The 19681-nt window shown below is 43.3% G+C and overlaps 1 protein-coding gene across 2 annotated transcripts in view; it reads right to left on the bottom strand.

The window, feature by feature from the left end:
• The window catches only part of stau2 (staufen double-stranded RNA binding protein 2), an 81611-nt gene that overhangs the window by 38229 nt on the left and 23701 nt on the right, over positions 1–19681 (bottom strand). For both annotated transcript variants that reach the window (XM_035143200.2, XM_035143199.2), the window contains exons 7-11: positions 19512–19619; positions 12785–12997; positions 12294–12431; positions 9352–9480; positions 6759–6816 (exon numbers count right to left, since the gene is read on the bottom strand). In XM_035143200.2, the coding sequence (XP_034999091.1) occupies positions 6759–6816; positions 9352–9480; positions 12294–12431; positions 12785–12997; positions 19512–19619 (646 nt within the window). The remainder of the gene's footprint in view (positions 1–6758; positions 6817–9351; positions 9481–12293; positions 12432–12784; positions 12998–19511; positions 19620–19681) is intronic.

Genomic DNA, 19681 nt, shown 5'->3' with positions numbered 1-19681 from the left:
TGACAGGTGGAAAAGGGGGGGAAACACCGACGGGTTTCGTCACTATTCGGCTGCGTTAGAAATAAGAGGAAAGAAAATGAGATGTGAAAGGAGAAGACGAAATGTGAAGGGAGAGTAAAGGAGGAAAAAAAAGTGGGATGAGCTGGGAGCCAGTTCAGATGGAAGATGAGGTTGGGATGTGAAACCCATGCGGAGCCTCCGAAGTCCAGCCAAGGTCACCAGAGACAGGAAGACCAGCTGTGTATGTGTCTGTGCGTACGTCTGCGGGCTTGTTTGTGTGTGCGTACAGACCAACAGCTGGGAGAAAGCGCTGGACTGAGCACATGACTGACAGGACACTTCCTGTTTGAGTTAACATTACCATCTCTCACACACACACACACACACACAGACACACACGCTAGTCTAGGGTTTCTGGGAACCTGCAGACAGTATTTCCCATTATGAACAATGAAGTTTGCCTTCCTTTCCAGAGAAGCAGTAAAGCTGAAGGAAACAGCAATGAAACCCAGGACTTATTACTCATACTACAACAAACTGCCCCAGGCCAACAATGACACAACTTCTAGGATTCCCCCTCCCAATCATGATGACAACTTTAATTTAAATTTACACAAGTAAAACTTGCAGGCCTTTGCATTCTGAGACGTCATAAAAATGTAAGGTGTTAGCCAACATGACATCAGCAGTGGACAAAGGGTACTGAAGAGAGGGGGGGGGGGAGGCAGTGAATGTAATCCATGTGAGTGTGTGTGATTGTCTGCTTAAGTGTGCGTGGGCGTGCATGTGACGATGTTTGCATGTGATTGAGCGCTCAAAGCTGGTGTCAGATGGCAAACAAGAGCGTGAGAGCAAGAATGAGCAAGAGTGAGACAAAAGGAGGAGACGTAGTGAGAGTGAATAAGTAAGAGTGACGAAGTGTGTTTGTGCTTGAGGATGTTGGACAGCGATTGTGAAATTGTGTACATGAAGTGGGAAGCAAGTTGGGGGAAAGGAGAGAGCGAGAGCAGTGGGGGGAGAAGGCGAAGGAGAGTGTGTTTGTGGTGCTGGTTCCAGGCAGTTTTGGAGGGGTCCCACCCAGGCTCGGCGTCCAGTGGGCCAGGGGAGCGCTGGAGGGAAGCCAGAGTCAAGCATGAGACTGATCGAAAACAGATAGGGCTGAAGCCCGCCGCTATAAATCACCACGGTGGAGCAAGACCTTCACATAGTTCACACATGCACAAAACGGACGGACACACGCACACACACAAATATATGCACAGCAGGAAATGAAATGTGGCAACTCGAGAGAAAAGCCCTGCTGCAATACCCATGGGAATAGAAGAAAGAAAAATCACTCTCTTCTTACTTCTTTTTTGCTCTCCCTTCCTGTCTCTAAGCCACCGTGTTTGTTGTAGCGCTGCATCCCACAGCTTACCAGGGCAAAGGACACTGACACACACACCCACACACACACACACACACACTTACAACAACACAATGAGTGCTTGTGGATGCCTGAGGTGTGAGTGTTCCATGTGGAAGATGAACAGAAGTACAGAGCCATTAAAGGACAGGCCATGAGACACATTTACCTAATTTCTCCAAGTTTGTCTAACATAATGCTGCAACCACAGGTGTAGTGCTGCTTCTTTAAAGGGATAGTTCACCCAAAAATGAAAATCCACTCATTATCTCCTCACCACTGTGTCGATGGAAGGGTGGGTGAAGTGTTTGAGTCCAGAAAACACTTCTGGGGTAAACAGCATTGCAGCCAAATCCAATAAAATTGAAGTAAATGGCGACCACTTCTTCAAACGTAAAAGAACAGAAAAATAAACATAAAATGCCTCCACACTGCTCCTGTGGTGTCATCCCAGTGTCCATAAGCCCCGACATTCAAATTTGACTCGAAACTGCGTCATTTACACCTTGTTTTTAGCCTAATTTGGTATTGGATTTGGCTGCAATGCGGTTTACCCCTGAAACTCCAAAAGTGTTTTGTGGACTCAAACACTTCACTCACTCCTCCATCGGCATAGTTGTGAGTAGATAATGAGTGAATTTTCATTTTTAGGTGATTTGTTGCAACACAACACATACGGCTGCGATGCATTGTACAGACACTGACATGTAGACAGCAATTTGTAAAAACAGCCGGCATTCATAACCACAAGGATACAACAAGTTGCTCTTCTTCTGATTGAGCCTCTATGTGGCACTTAGTGGCTGAGAGGAGCTCTGACACCTGTATTATTGAAGCAGACTTGCAGTACCCACCAGTGACCACTGGTGTCATGATATAAATAAGGACTGATATTATCTAGTGTGACTTGAAAAGCCTTCTAAGATTTTAAAGGGCCTGTGAAGTTTTCTTGTGGCTAAATGTGGATTTTGTTGGAGTCACATGTTGCATTTCTCACTAAATCCCATTGTTTGCATCTTTAAGAAGAACTAAAACCCTGTCGAATGAATTTTCTCTCTCGTAACAACATAGAAGTCGTTTTCAGACACGACCTATAGGACTTTGCCTTTTACACATGCACAGCGCAGCGGGAGGTTCTCTGCACAGACGCGTTCACAACAGCAACAAATCCTCATTATTCAGGCGACAGGTGGTGCAGCCGGATGCAGCAGACAGAGGCAGGAAGTGACGTATCAATTCCGTGGCAGGGATCATGTTTACAGAACCCCGACACCGACTCTTATCACCACAAACTCTCTTGACATCTTCGTCTGTGTCTTCTATGTGTGTATCACCACTTTTTCAGGGGGAGATATTTGTTTTCTTTTTTTCATTTTTGCGTCTGTCGCGTGTTCAGCATCATCAACCTCCCCCCACTAACTCGCGGTGAATCCAATGAGGGATCCTCGAATTCTCCTGACTTTATACTCGGGGGCCAAGCGGAAAAACTCTGCAGACTCGGCTCTCACTCGGATATTTGCGTTCACACATGCACCTCTTCTGAGAAAAAAATCTGTGGAGTTCAATGCATCTCTGCAGCTTCACAAAGCCACATTTTTAAGAATATTATATTGTGCAATGTTTGCATCCAAGTGTCTTTGCCAGCAGTCTTCTTTGTTGGCACGCAACTGCCACCGACTGTCAGCGGAATACTGCAAAACCAACAGCAGGATGTGAATTACGCCACGTGCGCTTGCACGTTTGAATCCGCCTGCATGATACAAATAAAATGAGGACACACACGTAAACACTGCAGCCCAGTGCTTCTTAATACTAGGAGAGGACTTGGCTACGAAAGTAAGAATTTGATGTGTAAATATCAAGATAAATGACTTTGGTCCCCGAAACTTTGATCACACAGAAATAGCTCAAGACAACCTATTCTCTATTGCTTGTGTGAGAGTTTTTCCTCTATAAATACACGTCAGCACAAACTACGATTCAGCACTGTTTCTCACATATTAAATTTTTTTACAATCGTTCTCATTCCAGAACATATTTTTTATTGAATACGCTGCAATTCTGCAAACTGATTGAGTTATTCCTTCTTCCATTTAATGAACAACAAAGTCAATCAAAACAACAGACACACCAGAAATATCTTCTATTCAGCAATCACAAGACACACACATAGAAAACCGAGACCAGCTGCATCTGTTTGAGTGAGTTGTAAATGGTGTTTATGCAATAAACATTATTCAGACATTAGCGTCGTGTGAGTGTTCTGTGGTTTGGGCAACTTTAAAGAGGTAATTAGCAGACAGTTAAGCCTCACGCTGAGTGTGAGATAAACTATGAGTCGGAATGGCACGGGACCAAAGACACACTCCATGCCAGCAACAGGAATAATCACCAAAGAAGGAAGACGTGGTTTCCCAGGGGGCTCTTCTGTGGAGGTATTGGGCAAGGCCTGGAGTGTGGGCTACCATAGAGACCACAACCACCAAAATAAGTTTACCCAACAGAGCAATCTTTTATCCCTAAACACAATTAAGGTGATGCATCTTTCTCAAAATTGGACTAAATCACAGATATGATTGCTGTGTAAATTGTGGCAGGGGCTCCATTGTCATCTGGATTCTGTATATGGAGCGTGGACCAGCAATGAGCAAACACAAGAAGTGCGAGTGATTGGTCTCACCCGTCTGCTTTGTTCTTTCTAACATAGGAAAAGCTGAAACATCACATCAATTCTCCTCTCTGGGCCGAAAGCTGGATACCCCTGTGCTGGCAGCGCTGCCAAAAGCCTCCATTAGACCCAAGTGACGACAGCACATTCAAATCTAATAAGGCTATCTGTTTGTTTTCCACTCTGCTGCTCCACATCTCACAGGCTATTCATTTGTCCCTTTAAACGGCTCTTTCTCCAGCTGCTGGCATTTACTCCGCTGCCATTTGGAGTGAAACTGCTCGCAGTCGTTTTATCAGAGTGGGACATCACAGCAAATCAAGCTCAGGTAATACGACGCACGTAAATCTGCTTAAGCAAACCCAGGACGAGGAATTCTTTGCTTATTCTACCTTTAATAAATATTAACTTACTCGGCTCTCACACCATGTGGAAAAATGACAGCGGTGCCAGACACTGGAGAACAGGAAAACAACTGAAAATAGAAAGTGAAGTCTTGTAATAGCATTTTGACTTTTCTGTGAGCGGAAGACCCTTTCATTGTTTTTATTTTGATTACAGACGAGACGGCCAACTCAACAACAGACACAGCTGATGGAGACCAGCTGCTTCCTACAAAATTGCATCCATGCACTTTTTAGAGAACAGTCCTTCGCCCTCTATAAATGAAACGCCCCTTAAGGCCCTCGCATTCCCATGTAGATTCATACATAAATCCTGTCGTGAAACTATTTTGTCTACGGTATAAATTTTCCATAAGTAGAGGATTTTTTCCAAATGAGAGAATGACTGAGGAGGAGACAGTCATTTATGTGTCTCTGTGTTTGCTTCATATCTGATTCCAGTTTTGACAGAGACAGATGGACGGAGACAATCATCAGGGTTTATCTTGGCTTTTTGCAGTGAAGCAGAATCTTGCATTATGCCTTTGTTACAGCACTGTGACATGACATTTTTCAGTGCAGCAGGAGACTAAACAAGAATTAAGCCTTGTACGAGACTTAATCCTATACATAAAGTCTGGGCTGTGTGTGTGTACGCAGACATGGTTTACACACATGTGCATGAGAAAAAAGTTTTAAAAAAAGAAGACAATGTTGGTAACATTTAACAAAGGATGTGGAATCCAGTACCCAGCAGCACTCAGTTTACTTCCATCTGCACAGGGGCCTGAGTGTATAGATGATGAAATGTACCCTCACGACCAGTGTGATGGAGTACTAGGGCCACTTAATAAAAATAATGATTAAAGTCGTAATATTACAAGAAAAATAGTCACAAATCTATGAAAGTCACAAGAAAGTCACAATTTTCGTGATGATAGAGGGGACAAATCAGAAGATCAGTCTGTCACCAGCATTAAACAAGGTATGTGGTGCATTTTGTTAGCTATAAGGTTCAGTAACAACGATACATTTAATCTTTTGGCTCATCAGCCCCACATTATCATTAGTATCAGGACTTTGAAAGAATCACATAGACTTGGACAAAGTTGCCTCTTTGAGAGGAAATGGTTGTTATCATTGGATACATCTGCGTGATATTCAAGGGTTTTCATTGTTTCTCAAGAAACATTCTGGATTCGGGAGAAGCGGAAGTATGACGTAATATTATGACTTTGTACTCTCATAATATGACTCCTTTCTTGTTAAATGACCCGTAATGTTTTTTTCTTCAATATTTCCCGAATACCAAGCTGCATAGTGTGGAAATATTGGCATAACTTGATGATTTCAAATTTAGACAAGCTGGCCAACACTGTGTAACTAAGCCTGACTAAAAACCACCAGAGGCACTGGATCATCCGAGTTTCACCTAAATTGCACAAACAAACTTACATATATTATAATATAGATATAACTTGAATAAAAAACTGCCTCTATCCTTGTGGCATCATGTGCCAATAACTGCATAATTGCATCAATTGTAATGAAACATAGTCACAAGCTGAATCTAAAGGGATGTCATATGCAGATACACAAGAGTATGCGATTATACATAGCATGTTGTACAACAATACTGCTTTATGGGCTAACGTGCATCAACTGTGCAGCAGTGTTTGCAATGACAATTGAGTTAATTCAAAGTTCCAGCACTTTGAATGGGCTCTTTATCTTACGTTGCCTGCAGCTGGCATGTGTTAGACACAGCTAAGTGAGATATATCTTGCTTCATATAAAGCCTTATATCATATCATCACATATCCTGCCTCATGATGTGCTTTGTGTCTCTGTGTGTGTAGGATGTGTGTGTGTGTGTGTGTGTGTGTGTGTGTGTGTGTGTGTGTGTGTGTGTGTGTGTGTGTGTGTGTGTGTGTGTGTGTGTGTGTGTGTGTGTGTGTGTGTGTGTGTGTGTGTGTGCATCTGGACTCCTGCGTGCTTGTGTGTTAATCCTGAGTGAAAGGCTACGTTTTTTGCACAGGAAGGCAGTGGGGGGACTCCCCGGAGGGCCTCAGTGTGCCGGCTCTGTAAGCCTGTATGAATGAGCCTGAATTCGCAGGCTCCCCACGAGGACGCACGGCCGATTAAGCTGACAGTCAGAGGCCCATTGACCAGTCACAGAGATTAAACGCCGGGCCATCTCGACAGCTAAAACCACCTGCAGGATGGAGGGAACGATAGACAGCCGGAGAGGAGGAGGAGAAGGAAGTGGGAGAGAGACACAGGGAGACGTGCGGATACTCACTGTTACTTGTCGCTTCGGTAAAGGACGCCTTTTGTCCGTTCCAGCCTTTGTTGTCCATCTGTAGTGATGCAGAGAGAAGGAGAGAAGGGGGAGGTAAAGAGAGATGTAGATCCTTGAACAGACAGCTTCTTCACGCATGTCTGACAAGTTCCTTCCTACTGTTTGGGCCACAAAGAGACGAGCGCTCACAGGAGGGGACGCTTAAGGAGCCTAGTGTCCGTCTAGGCCAGCTACTTAATTAAAGGGGTTGTCAATGTTTAGCGACTATAAAAAGGCTCTTATTCAGTGCGTTTCTTCTGCTGCGGTATGCGTAAACACACGCAGCCATAAACACGTGTGTGAAAATGAAAATCTCTGATGTGTGTGACAGCTAAGGAGATGACATGATTGTAAACAAATACCCCCCCCCCGCCCCTCTCCGTCTCTCACTCTCACACACGTCTCTTCTCACTCCACAGATCACCCACAGTCCCAGGATGGGAATGTAGTGCAACACAGTTGGCAACAAAAGGGGAGGCAGGGAAGGATGGAGAGCGACAGAGAGAGAGAGAGAGAGAGAGAGAGAGAGAGAGACAACCTATCCCACAAAACAGGATATTGTTTAATTATCCCACAGAGCCCGGGGTTGTCTAAGGATCTAAAGAAAATTACGGCGTCAAAATAATATTCAGCTTTTTTCCCGTCAATGCACAGCCATGTATCAGCCAGTAACTCCATTGTGTCCAAATATTTTGACTTGAGTGTAACCAGAAATGTCTCTCTGCTTATTTCCAGTACAGCACACTGTCATTTATCTGAAACCTTAGTCATCAAATCATGGTGGTTTATGGGGCTAAAAAATTAAACCATGCAACGAAGTGGACAGGAATTTAATAACTTTCCAAAATGTCCTTGTCAACACTTGTCACAGTGTTTTTAGTGTGATGGGGGTTCAGCACTGTCAAACACATGATGAGCTGAAGCTTAAGAGGTTTTTCAGGGGTAAATACACAACAGACCAGACTGAATATTAGACTGTTTAGTATGAAAATGAAACATTGAATGCAAACTGTGTTGTGGTTTCTATGGAGAATAGAACTCAACCTCACAGTCATTCTGATCAGAGCAATGTGTCATCCTTTGGCTGTATGGTATAGCTGTCTGAATAAAATATATGCAGCGGCACATATCTAACTAATGAGCTGTCTGGGGAACGCTGAATAGTCCTAGTTGTGATTCCTGGTTGTGTAACATCATCTCTATCTAAATATGCTCCCTTGAGCTTAAAAACCAATGGGGTGAATAAAGATGATGGTGATCAATGGCTGCTTGCAAAACACGTTTGGTTCAGAGGAGCTGAGCAGGTTACATAAGAGAGGTCAGCAGCGCTGGGATTCGTGATGTATCCAAGGATCGCCTTGGTATCAGTATTTCATGAATTCTGCACGGGGCTGTAGAGATAGTGTATAGACAAAATAATGGTGGTGCATAGAATTTCTTTTTATGTAATCCTTCAGCATACAGCTGCATAGGCACTCACCGACCAGCATCACCATCCCTGAAGCCCTGCGGCTAACGGGTCCGGAATACCAATTACAAAACGCACTACATGACATTTCAGAGTAAGAGTGTGTGTGCGTGTGCGTTATGTGTGTGTAAGCAGGTTTTCTCTAACATTACAAGACAAGGGTGCAGTGCCTAAGCATTTTTGCAAAGCAGGACCGAGAGTGAAAGAGCGACAGTAACAGACAGCTGCCCACAGACGCCCTACAAAAATGTTGGTAACTTCATGTTTGTTCCCCGCTTCACGTCACAGTTTCAGGAAACATGTGTGGGTGCATCTCCTTGCAAATTGAGTGCATCTCCTTGTGTGCAGGTCAATAACACAACAATGTGAAAGCGATCAATTAATCACTGAGCACATTTTTGCTCTATTCTTCTAGTGAATGTGTGAGTGTTATGTGGAAAAGAAAACAATGCCTGTTTTCCACAATGATGTAATATGTGTACTTATTTACACAATGCACCACAGCCAGTTGCTGTATGCTTAGATTAAAAGAAATCTATTCTTTAACAATTAATTGACTGTTAACATAGTTAAAAGTACACACCATGTAATTGCAACTTCCATGGTTTAATACTGATATAATACATTTTCTGTAAATGAAAAGATTCTTTCTGCTCTAATTCAAAAATTAAGTTAGGGTTACGTCGAGAACTGGTTTGATTATTAATCAAATAATGAATGGGCCGAAAATTAAACAGTAACAACTTTAAAATCCATGAATCAATTAATTAATCATCATTAAGCATAAACAATAATTCACTGGTTCCAGTTTCTTTGATGTGAGGCTTTGCTGTTTTATAATGTTGTGAAACACCACTAGCAAATTGAAGACACCATAATGGAGCAATGACATTTTACAAGGTTATAGATTAATTGAAAAATTGCTGATTATTAGAAGCCTTCCACCTCCATGTAAACGTTATGCTTACAGTAATCATGCAGTACAATAGATGAATAGTTACACAACCAAACAGAGTGGTACGAATATCAAGTTGCTCCAGAAGATGTGAGTCAGTGTAAGCATCGGTGGTAAAGTAGATCTCGTACCTCGGTGGGGCTCTGAGGGACTGTGGAGGCCTTGTATCCCAGCTGCAGCAGCATCGCCTCGGCTGCGTTCCGCTTGGCCACTTTCTTGTTCGGCCCTGTTCCCGTGGCAACCTCGTTATTCACCTTCACCTGCATGTGCACGGATGCGAGAACAGACACAGGAGGAAAACACACTTGTAAGTGCATGAGACACACTTGCCCAGGTGATACCAGATCGCACGGTTTTTCCATGACTTTGCTTTAGTTTCACACTTTCAGTCGACAGCACTTTGCTTTCTGGCTCGAGTCAGCCGTGCAATTTGCATCGCACAAGAAGGCTCCAAGTGAAGTGTTTGTTTTCCAGTGATCCCAAAACATTAAATCTGTCTTCACAGAATGTAAACAGATATTTCCAAGAGAATATCAGACGTCGTTATGTTATGCAAACAGACAATTACACTGTACAAATACCATTCGGGGAGCCAAGGCCTGTGAAGAGCCAGGCCTCAGTGCACTTATTCAAAGTGGTCTGACATGCTCACTGAGAGCTGGTCTGCATGCATCAAGTAGGCCACGACTTACACTGAGCAGGACGGCCTAAATAAATTACCAAATTACTAAAATAAACACAATTACTCTTTTATTAAATGTTAAAGGACTATCAGCCACACAAAGGCTCCGGACACAAAGTGGAGCCTCTTTTTTGACAAAAGATGTGAAAACAGAGACTCATTTGAGCCCTGCTGCTTACCGAGGGAAACAATGTGGAAATTTTAGAAGAGTGAGTGGATGGCACAAAAGGAACGCACACACTCGCAGGGCTTAATGTGTGTATCAAAGAGGCATGGAGAATAGGTTTGAGGCTGAATTACTCCCCGATGCTAAGAGAAGCTCTGTTCCTCATGTGAAAGAAAAGATTTACGGAAGGAGAAACAAAGAGGGAGAGTTTGACTGAGAGACACGCACACAGACGGAGACACTGCTGTTAAAATGTGCATAAATTTAAAATGGACTGGGCTTTGCTGGTTGTTTGAACAGCAACAAAGCTAAGAAACAGAAACAGACACCGACTTGACTTAAATCTTGATGATACACACAGACTGTAGCAACAACAGTGATCAAACATGCTTAACATTTTATATTTTTCTTTCTACCTAAAGAGACAAATGTGTGAGATAAAGCTGTTATCAACACACGCAAATATGCATTTACATACATGTAGACATTAGACTGTATAAATAGATGGACGACGTTTCTCCAACTAATGAGAAATTAAGCCAAAATATCACATATACGAGAGCTGCCGTCTTGCCCCAAAGACGTTATCTGGAGCCATAGTCTGCACAGTAGTGATCGGGAGCTGGAGCCGGGGTAGCGAGGTCCCGTCTATGCACTCGCTTAACCAATCGGGAATCAGCCTCAACTGTCAATGATGACATTTCAAACCCATTTTTGGCATCAAGTAACCAATTAAAACCAAACTCACCAGCAAAATGATCTAATATCCGTGTGATAAGAACTACAACTTTCACTTGTCGTCCATCTTTTTATACAGTCTATGATGTAGACTATAATCTGGCCTCTATGATTCCTGTAATAGCTACAAAGCACTTACATGATTCACAGTAAGACCATTTAAAAAGAATATTTTTACGATTCGTAAAAGCCCTTACAAATTGAGCTTGATTGGATGAGTCATGTCTAATGGTGAGCAACTCATTACAGCATGACGGAAACTGAATGAAAAAGAGAAACTGAATAAATGCTTTTCCTGATACATTGTCTCACTATGCAGAATAATGCCTTGATCTAGTTATAACTAAATTAATAGCGTTCATGAACTGAGAAAGACTGGCAGAAAGGATAGCAGAAGGTAATAGATAGCTTTACATTTCGACCATGTAAAAGTAATACGGATAAAATGGATACAAGCGATGTCAGTAAGAATCAGGCAAATCTAATTTAAGGATGACAATACAAACCCAACCAAGAACTAATTGACAGGTTTCCAATGAACTGTGCTCTCGTTACATAAAGATGTGGCTTTTTTTATTTGTGACCTCAAACACAGTAGTTCATGCAACTCGGAAACAGGTATGTAGCATCTGTTAAGGTTCCTTCCACATACAAAGTCCCTGTTCTGTTTACTGGATTAGCGATAAACAGCAAATCATCTCTAACTTTGTTAAGTGTTAAAGGTCACTGCTGCAGCGAGACCACAAAATCTTATTCCGTTAATGAACACTGGCTCCCTACTACACCACCACAGTCTAATGTGTAATTCTGAGGTACGGAACACCATCTGGGTGCTTTCTTCACAGGCAGCAACAGCTTGAAATCTAAATCTACGAGTATAAAAGAGTTGGCTGCACCACTGAGGGACAACAGGGCGGTTAAGATGGATATGAATCTATTTGAGGTTTAACTGCATGTAATAAAAATGGTGAATATTTAAAGGAACATTTCAGAGGGGGAATTGGGTGGATGAGAAACAGAGGGGCGGAGAGAGGAAGAGGTAGAGGAGAAGTGGGGAGGGTCAGAAATCATAACATTGTAAAGAGTAGGTTTTCTAATTTAACTATAAATGATCTTCTACATACAAAATGGTATCAGAGCTGGGAGAGCACACATGACAAAAATAGCAAACCAGAGCATGGTCCCGGGAGGAAACTAAGAAACCTGTGCTTTTGTGGAAAGAGGTTATATAAAGCTGCCGGCTTCCTTTGGTCAGACGGAGAGGGTCTATTCTTGCTCTCGCCATTGGCTTGTTCTCCCAACAAGGTGATAAAGCATCTTCTTAAATATATTTCTACTCATACTCTGATCATATCATTTATCTATGAAGGCAAGTTAAAGCAGATTATCATTCAGCTCCTGTGCTTCATGGGCATATATTTGCTAAAACCTGGTTTCTTACAAGAGCATAGACTGTGACAGGATTATGTAAGAAATGAATTACTGACCTGCATGATGAACTCCCGGCGTCGGGGCATCCCCCTCTCTGAGAGCAGCAGGTACTCGGGCTCCTTCTCTTTCTTGGCCTGTTGGATCTGGGCGAGACGGCTGATGGGGTTCATGCCCTGGCCATAGTCTGGTCCCGTCTGGCAAGAAAAGAGCAGACACGTGGTGATTGATTTCAAATGTCAAATTCTATTATTGCCTTATCGGAAGTTTGCTGAGCCTACCTGATAAAAGGGGTGTGTTCCTTTCGTAATACAAAGCAATTCATAGGTTCAAGGAAATTATTTAAGATTCAACTGATTTTTTACAGCGCCACTGGCACGAGATGATTCTGTTGTCCTAAAGAGTATGATGACTGGCAGTAGCAACACCTCTAAGTTGACTGCACCTCGACAGATTCCTTCCTCTTTACGTGGCCATTTGATTTCACAGAATGAAATCATAGCCGGCCTTTCCACCCACACTCTTGCCTTCCCCTGCCCAGCCGTTGTACCTTGAGGATGGTTTTGGTGCGTTTCTTGTAGTGCGTCTTGGGTTTCTCCACGGCGGGGATGAAGGGCAGCTTCTTCAGGTCCTGCAGAATGGTCAGAGCGGCTCGCTTTTTGGACAGCTTCTTGCTATTTCCTTCGCCATTGGCAGAGAACTCCCCCACAGAGACGCGAGTCAAGAAGCTTTTCATGTGTGGGGGGCCGCTCTCCTTCAACACCTGGTGACACCAGGGGGAAAAGAGGGACTTTGTGTTAATAAACATCTAGTTAATTTTGTGTTACACCAGGTTGGTCACGAAATGTTTTACAGAAAACAGACAAACAGTTAAAAGATAAAGTGAAAGACGGACAATAAATCTGTCTGTGTCTGAGCGTTTTTGGTGTGTGTGATATGTGTGAGGGTGTGTGTGCAGCGCGCTCTGCGAGCAGCTACACCAGGTGGTCCAAAACATCTGCTCTTGATGGTCACAGTGCTACCCACCCATATGTGTGTGTTATTCATATACAAAACACACACACACATTGATGCACAAACACACATATGAAGAGTAACATGTTCCTAGATGACGGTCCCTGGTGGTGAAGGCTCAGTTTCCTTCCTCTAGTCTCTGGTCACCTGGGAGACCTAAAACAAACACCGGCTGGCGTTAGGTCATGCTTCTGCAATCACATCCACTTCCTGTGAAGTCCAAGAACAGTGTGTGTGTGTAGCAGGTGGGTTTCTCTCAAACCTTATTCAGAAAAACACACTGGTGGAAGAGTTGGGTTACACACACTTACTGACAGTACGTTTTCAGCTATTGTGGACGCCTTTTCAACGCGTAGCTTTGCTGACTTTCTCCCCCTGTAGCTACAGCTGCTGCGTGGAAGTGTTTCTCTGGACGTCCACTAAACTCTCTTTCCTGGGCCCCTCTCCCGCTCGCCTTCATTCGAGTTTAATTTCAGGTGCAGACAGCACAAATTGTAGCGATCAGATGCAATCTAAGAACTGTTCATTTAAACCCAGTGACCGATCAAACTGATTAAAATGATGAGCGGAACCTCAAGAATTCCTCAGATACTTCACACATCAACACAGACTAATACCAGACCTCGGAGAGAACAAAGGACGATGTGCGCACACCGTTTCCTCCCCGCGACAACAAGACCCTCGCAAACCAGTGTTTTGTTCGATTAAAATAAAACGATAAAGTCGGTTCTGCAAATGAAAAGATAACAATGACAGGTCAAGTAAAACTAGTCCCATAGCTCCTGCCACAAACATCATGGGAGTCTGATCACAAGTGGACAGCGTTAATTTTGTCCGTTCACACTTGACATTAAAATTCATCCTGTGCTGTGTCTCCTGTGACCTCACATAATCGGATCTCACTTCCCCGCTCCATATGCAGATGAACACATATGTCATTACTGTTGGCAAACACCAAACTATGTCGTTGATTTATTGTGAAACTGGCAGGGGACACAAGCAGAGGAGCCAGTCCTACATATGTGGCCCAGGACGGATTGGCGTTCACACAACGAGAAGAATGTGGCCATATGCGTCCCAGACCACATTCTAATGTGGTTCGAGTGATCAGATCTCCTGTTACAGTGGAAACTATCAATAAAGACATTAAAGTCATTTATCTGCTGTGAAATTGTATTTTAGCTTCATTAAATGTAGGCTGAAATATTTAGGTTTCTTTACCGTATCCCTGTAGGTAACTGCAGGACATTCTGGTTAACACTGCTGACACTGGGCCTCATGTTTGCTGTCAGTGTACCTGTCAACATTCCTGCACTATGAGTGTAAGTATACAGTATGTAAGGATGTGTGTTCGGCTGTTAGCTTGGACAGCGAGCGCTCCAAAGCTTCTCTCCAACACTCTCGCACCCGGGGGATGTACTCTGGTCTTGCTCATCACCAGAAAAGGGAAACGCAACATGGCAGCTTTGTGTACATTACCACATTCAATGGGACTGGATACGTCCCATTTCTGACTTATTTCAGCTGTGCCAGGGGTGTTGATAATGACAGAGTACATCACTGGCCACAGGTCGGCTGAGATTATATCACTTAAGAGAAAATAAATATGAGCTACTAACAAAATATAGATGCGTCTTGGTTACGGGCCAGCAGGCGCAAGGTCTATAAAGATGAGTCGTCTTCTGTAGCTGTGCTCACTTAATCCCTTCTCCCTCTCCGTACTCATCACAGACTCCTTCAAACATGTGTAACTGCTCAGCTCATGTGGTTGTGCAGGATGGTAGGTTAACCAAGACATAAACACTCCTGCACCAGAGAATGGATTTGCACACAAGCTGGTTTTCCCACACACAAACACGAGCACATAGAAAGATAAACAGTTTCTTCAAGTTATGGAAACCAGGACGATGTTTGCTTTCCTTTCCTGATCACCCAAAACACTTGTTTAATGGTGAAACACAGAACTTGCACGAATGAGTGCTTGCAGTGATAAGATTTACTTGTGCTTTGTGAAGTGAAAACAAAAAGGAAGAAATCAAACGTGGCCTTTATAGGTAGATGGTCTAGTCGACAAAGCGTATGAGACAAAGTGCGTATCTGTGCACACATGTCACACACTCCCGACCCAGGATGGCGGCAGACGAGCTGCAGTCAGTCTGCTGGCAGACGATACGGGATCTGCGCCACGCCGATGGGATTTCAGCACTTTCATTTATCTGCACACACACCCACACACCCACACACACATACATGCAAACAAACACACAAACACACCTGTCTCCCTCCTAATGACAAGGATCAGGTTGTGCACAGGAAACACTTGGTAATTCAATGTTGATGTTTTTTTTTTCCAGTCCCCTTCTCTTCTTGTCTCTTCATCTCTTCTTTTACAAACATGGGAGGCCTTCTCTTTGGCTTCTTATGGAGACATTAATACCCTGGGCAGACGGAGGATATGTGCATGCGAGACCTCAGGTACTCTGGAAGAGGAGGCTATGGGAGCAGGGTAGGACAATGGTGGGGACTGGGAGAGGGAAGAAAGGCTCTTTTGTGATGAGTGGTGGATGGACAAGCCCTGAGGGAAGCTGCTTCTTGTAAGATGGGTGGTTCTTGGCCCGGACCCTCTTTTCTTGTGTCCTCCTTGGAAAAGGAGCCTCCGATCCAACACACAAGCTGTGATTTATAGATTGGTTCCTCTTTGATGCTGACATCTGTTTGATATTGCCTGACGGGCGGATTAAATGAGCCAACTGCCTCTCAGGGTGGCGGCGACCCTCATCGTTGCAGAGGGATGAGAAAGCAGACACTCGTTAGCAGTGACTCACGAGTAATTTCATGCCCGAGTGAGGGCAGGGATGAGATGATGTGAAAACATGGCCGCTGCGAGCCGAATTCACATGAGAGATGACCATTATAGTTCTGTGTAGGATCCATGAATGCATAACAGTGTACAGTGCATGCATGTGAGCTTTGGGTTGGCGGTGTGGGAGTGCAGCGTTTCTTCTCAGAGCATCAAAGAAGACACGGTAAAGAGGAGGAGACATGGCAGGACAGGAGATGAGGCCAAACTTTGTCTAATGAGTTATAGTGTAATGGATCCAAATGGGCAAAAAGAGACGCGTTATTCATACTTGGTCTCCAGCCACAGCGTAGTGGCAGTGTGAGAGCATATTGCATGCAACACACTGATTGAGGGTGAAAATGAATCTGCTGGAGAACCATGAGGAGTATGAGGGGGAGAAAGGGGGCATGTTATGCCAAGAGAGGGAGACGATGATTGCAGCCTGGCCTTCACACGGTTTAGTTTGACATGGCACAGAGAGAAAATGTGGAACGACTGATATCCAGAGATGGAAAACAAAACTAATCAACATCTTCATGTGCAAGAGTTTTAGCAAAAAAGAAAACAAAAAAGAGAGAAATTAAGGAAACAGGACTGTTTCCTGCTTCCTGACTCTACTTTAAATCATGGAAATCTATTTGAAGCACAGAAAAGGCTGAACGATCCAAGCAAAACACACACTGTCACAGAATGCACACAAATTATAATGTGTGAAATAGGCAAAGATTATTAGCTGTTGACATAGATAGAGATAGATGGTGAAAGACTGACAAAGTGGGAGAGAAAGCACAGGGAGAAAAAGTTCCTGATTTACTGCTCATCAGACAGCGGTAATGAACAGCCAGCCTCTAGACTGACAGCGAGCAGAACAGAGACTGATTGGAGGAATGTGGCTGTGGTCTGCTTTTAAAAACCGCAGCTCTCAGCTTCCAATTTGGAAGGACTGAAAATGAAAGTGGAGTAATTGCTCACAGTGACAAAGACATGGCAGATAACGAATCACATCAAACCAGATTTAGCAGGCTGAAATTATTAATAGCAGTTCCAGGAAGGATAGCCATGTCATGCTCTGATGAGCAAATGTGTTGCAGAACAAAGATGAGCAAGAGGAGGGGGTGTCAAAAGGGAGGATTGGACCACTTTTCACGTAATTTTTCCAGTGTTGTGTAAACTCTTATTAGTAGGAAAAGTCAACAGACTGAGCAAAGTCTCCCTCCCTTCCTTCCATCCCAGCCTCCATTTCCTCTCACCCCCATCTGCCGATCCCCGTAGCCTCAACACGCTACCGCCCTGTGTGTGATTTTTGGGAGTGATGGTAGGAGAGGTGGAAGGGAGGGATTCTGGGGAGGAAGGGAGGGGGCACACAGAGTAAACTGAGCCTCCCATGTTTTTGGCACCTTGCAGAGTACAGAAGAAGAAGAGGGAGCAATGAGGGGAGAGAATATTGGATGAGTCAGCGAAGATATGGCGAAAGCCAAAGAGAAGAGACCCAGCAGGTCATTTGAGGACACACTGGAGGTTTCGTGGATTTGGAAAAGTTGTGGGCACTAGTCGCGTCCTGTAATGTCCAGAGGATTCGAGCCACACGAAACTCAAACCTTGAGCAAGGCAGTGGAAAAGACCAGCTGTAGATTGTAGCAGCACTGGGCAGTTCTCAGCTCAGTTCATCAATGTCACCAACCCTCTGCCAAAAGCTTTTCCCAGAGAGGCAGGTCTGAAAAAGATTATGTTCTTATCAAACAGACACCGCCATGGCTGAACAGGCAGGCCAGCACTGAGGTGGCTTGAGATTGATTTCCACTAATGGTCACTGCGTGCTGGGTGTTGAGCCGACAGTGAATGTACTCAGGTGAAAAGGTAAATCCCTGCTAGGTCTCTATTTTTTTCCTTAAAAGGCCCAGCAAAAGGGGTAACAGAAATTAAACCCTAAACTTTGCCACGCACTGTCAGTTTTTGACTACTGACAACGAGACCACATGTTTTGCAGAAAACTGAAAACCTCTCCATGGCAGGAAATGTTGGAGCGATGCAGCCACAGTCAGTGGCAGGTGTGTGATGAATAACACGACGCACATGCGAGAGAGCACAAGCGTAACTTGTGGTCAAGCACCGAGCTGATGTTAGTTTTGTCAGATCATGTCCATCTGGTGGTACTTTTATATAACACATTAAAATGAAGGTAATTTGACGCTTGATATTCAGCAGCTGCTAACTTTTTTATAACCTTTTTTGAGAACAAGATCTCTTCTGCAAGACTCTTAGTAGAGAAAAACATTGGTATAGATGCAGCAAAATATTGATTGGCTTAATGACTCATCATAGACAGTTCTGCCCCTCAACAACGTGCTGGGGTTTACAAACATAATGAATGCCACAGCTTAACATAGAAAATTAAAATTAAAATATGGATTAAGGGTGGCAAAATTGGTGCAATGTGACCCGATAAAACATAAGGAAGGTAAATAAATTGAGCAACAAAAGATTGGGAATGTGACATATTTGTATCAATTTCTATATTTTTTTCTAAATGTGTTTGTAATTTAATATTTGTAAGTATTTAATCTCGTCTTTTCTGTGTGTGGATGAACTGTCCCTTTTGTTTGCTCTCCCGCTCGGCTTAAACTCCCTGTTGGGGGACGAATATTATAAAGGTATTTTGAATTGAATTGGAATATCTCAGTCCAGGCAACACTAAAGGAAATTAAACATTTCTGATCTTCACTTACTATAGATATTACATTTACAAAGCGGGATGAAAATCAGCTAAGTTCTCTTGATAGAGGAATTCTTTTTACATTTAAGAAGACTTTTAATAACTTTTAATACTTGCACATTTTTTACGACCTTACATCCCATTCGTCTCTTTTTATGGTTTCTCTAAGTGTGAGCAAACTTAAAAATATTAGTAGATTGTATTTTGCTTCACAGGAATTTACAGGCTGACTAATGAAGGGATTATTGTTACAGGACCGGATGATCAACATTAATCAGCATCTTATCAGCTGAGTCACTGGGACCACGCTACTAAAACCCATACAGAAGCCTTGAATCAGTCTGGGAACTTAACACCATGAGAATTTCCACAAGCCTTAAAATACAGTAATCCAGTTAAGAATTCCTACGAGCATATTTTTTATTTTTAACTACGTCAAAGATAAGTGACCGCAGTTCATATTTCATCATTACTGAGGGTTAAGTCTTGATCAGTGTAGCTCCCTCAGTTTGAGTTGTTCTGTTTTTGTAATCATTACAACACTGTGGTATTTCACAAACTGAGGAGATACATCATGACTCCTCATATATTCCCTAAATGCACGGCCTTATCCATTCATTCATTCCTGTGATAACTTCCAGGAAAATCAAGACAATTCCGTGTCACTCGTTTGTGGATGTGATATTTAAACTGTCATGTCTTTCTCACCTCAAAGTTGACAGACAAATTCCTCTTGAGGGCAATTTCGTAGACCAGGCTGATCTCTGATTTGCTGGCATCAGTACCTTCCTCAGTCTCCCCTTTCTCTTCTGGGCTCTGGGAAAGAAAAAGAAAAAACACAGGTCAAAACATTAAAAAGGAGTCACACAGTCAAATTT

The sequence above is a fragment of the Hippoglossus stenolepis genome, chromosome 19 (assembly GCF_022539355.2).
Source record: "Hippoglossus stenolepis isolate QCI-W04-F060 chromosome 19, HSTE1.2, whole genome shotgun sequence".
Taxonomy (NCBI): domain Eukaryota; kingdom Metazoa; phylum Chordata; class Actinopteri; order Pleuronectiformes; family Pleuronectidae; genus Hippoglossus; species Hippoglossus stenolepis.
The sequence above is the reverse complement of the archived record's forward strand: the minus strand, read 5'-3'. Positions and strand labels throughout refer to the sequence as shown.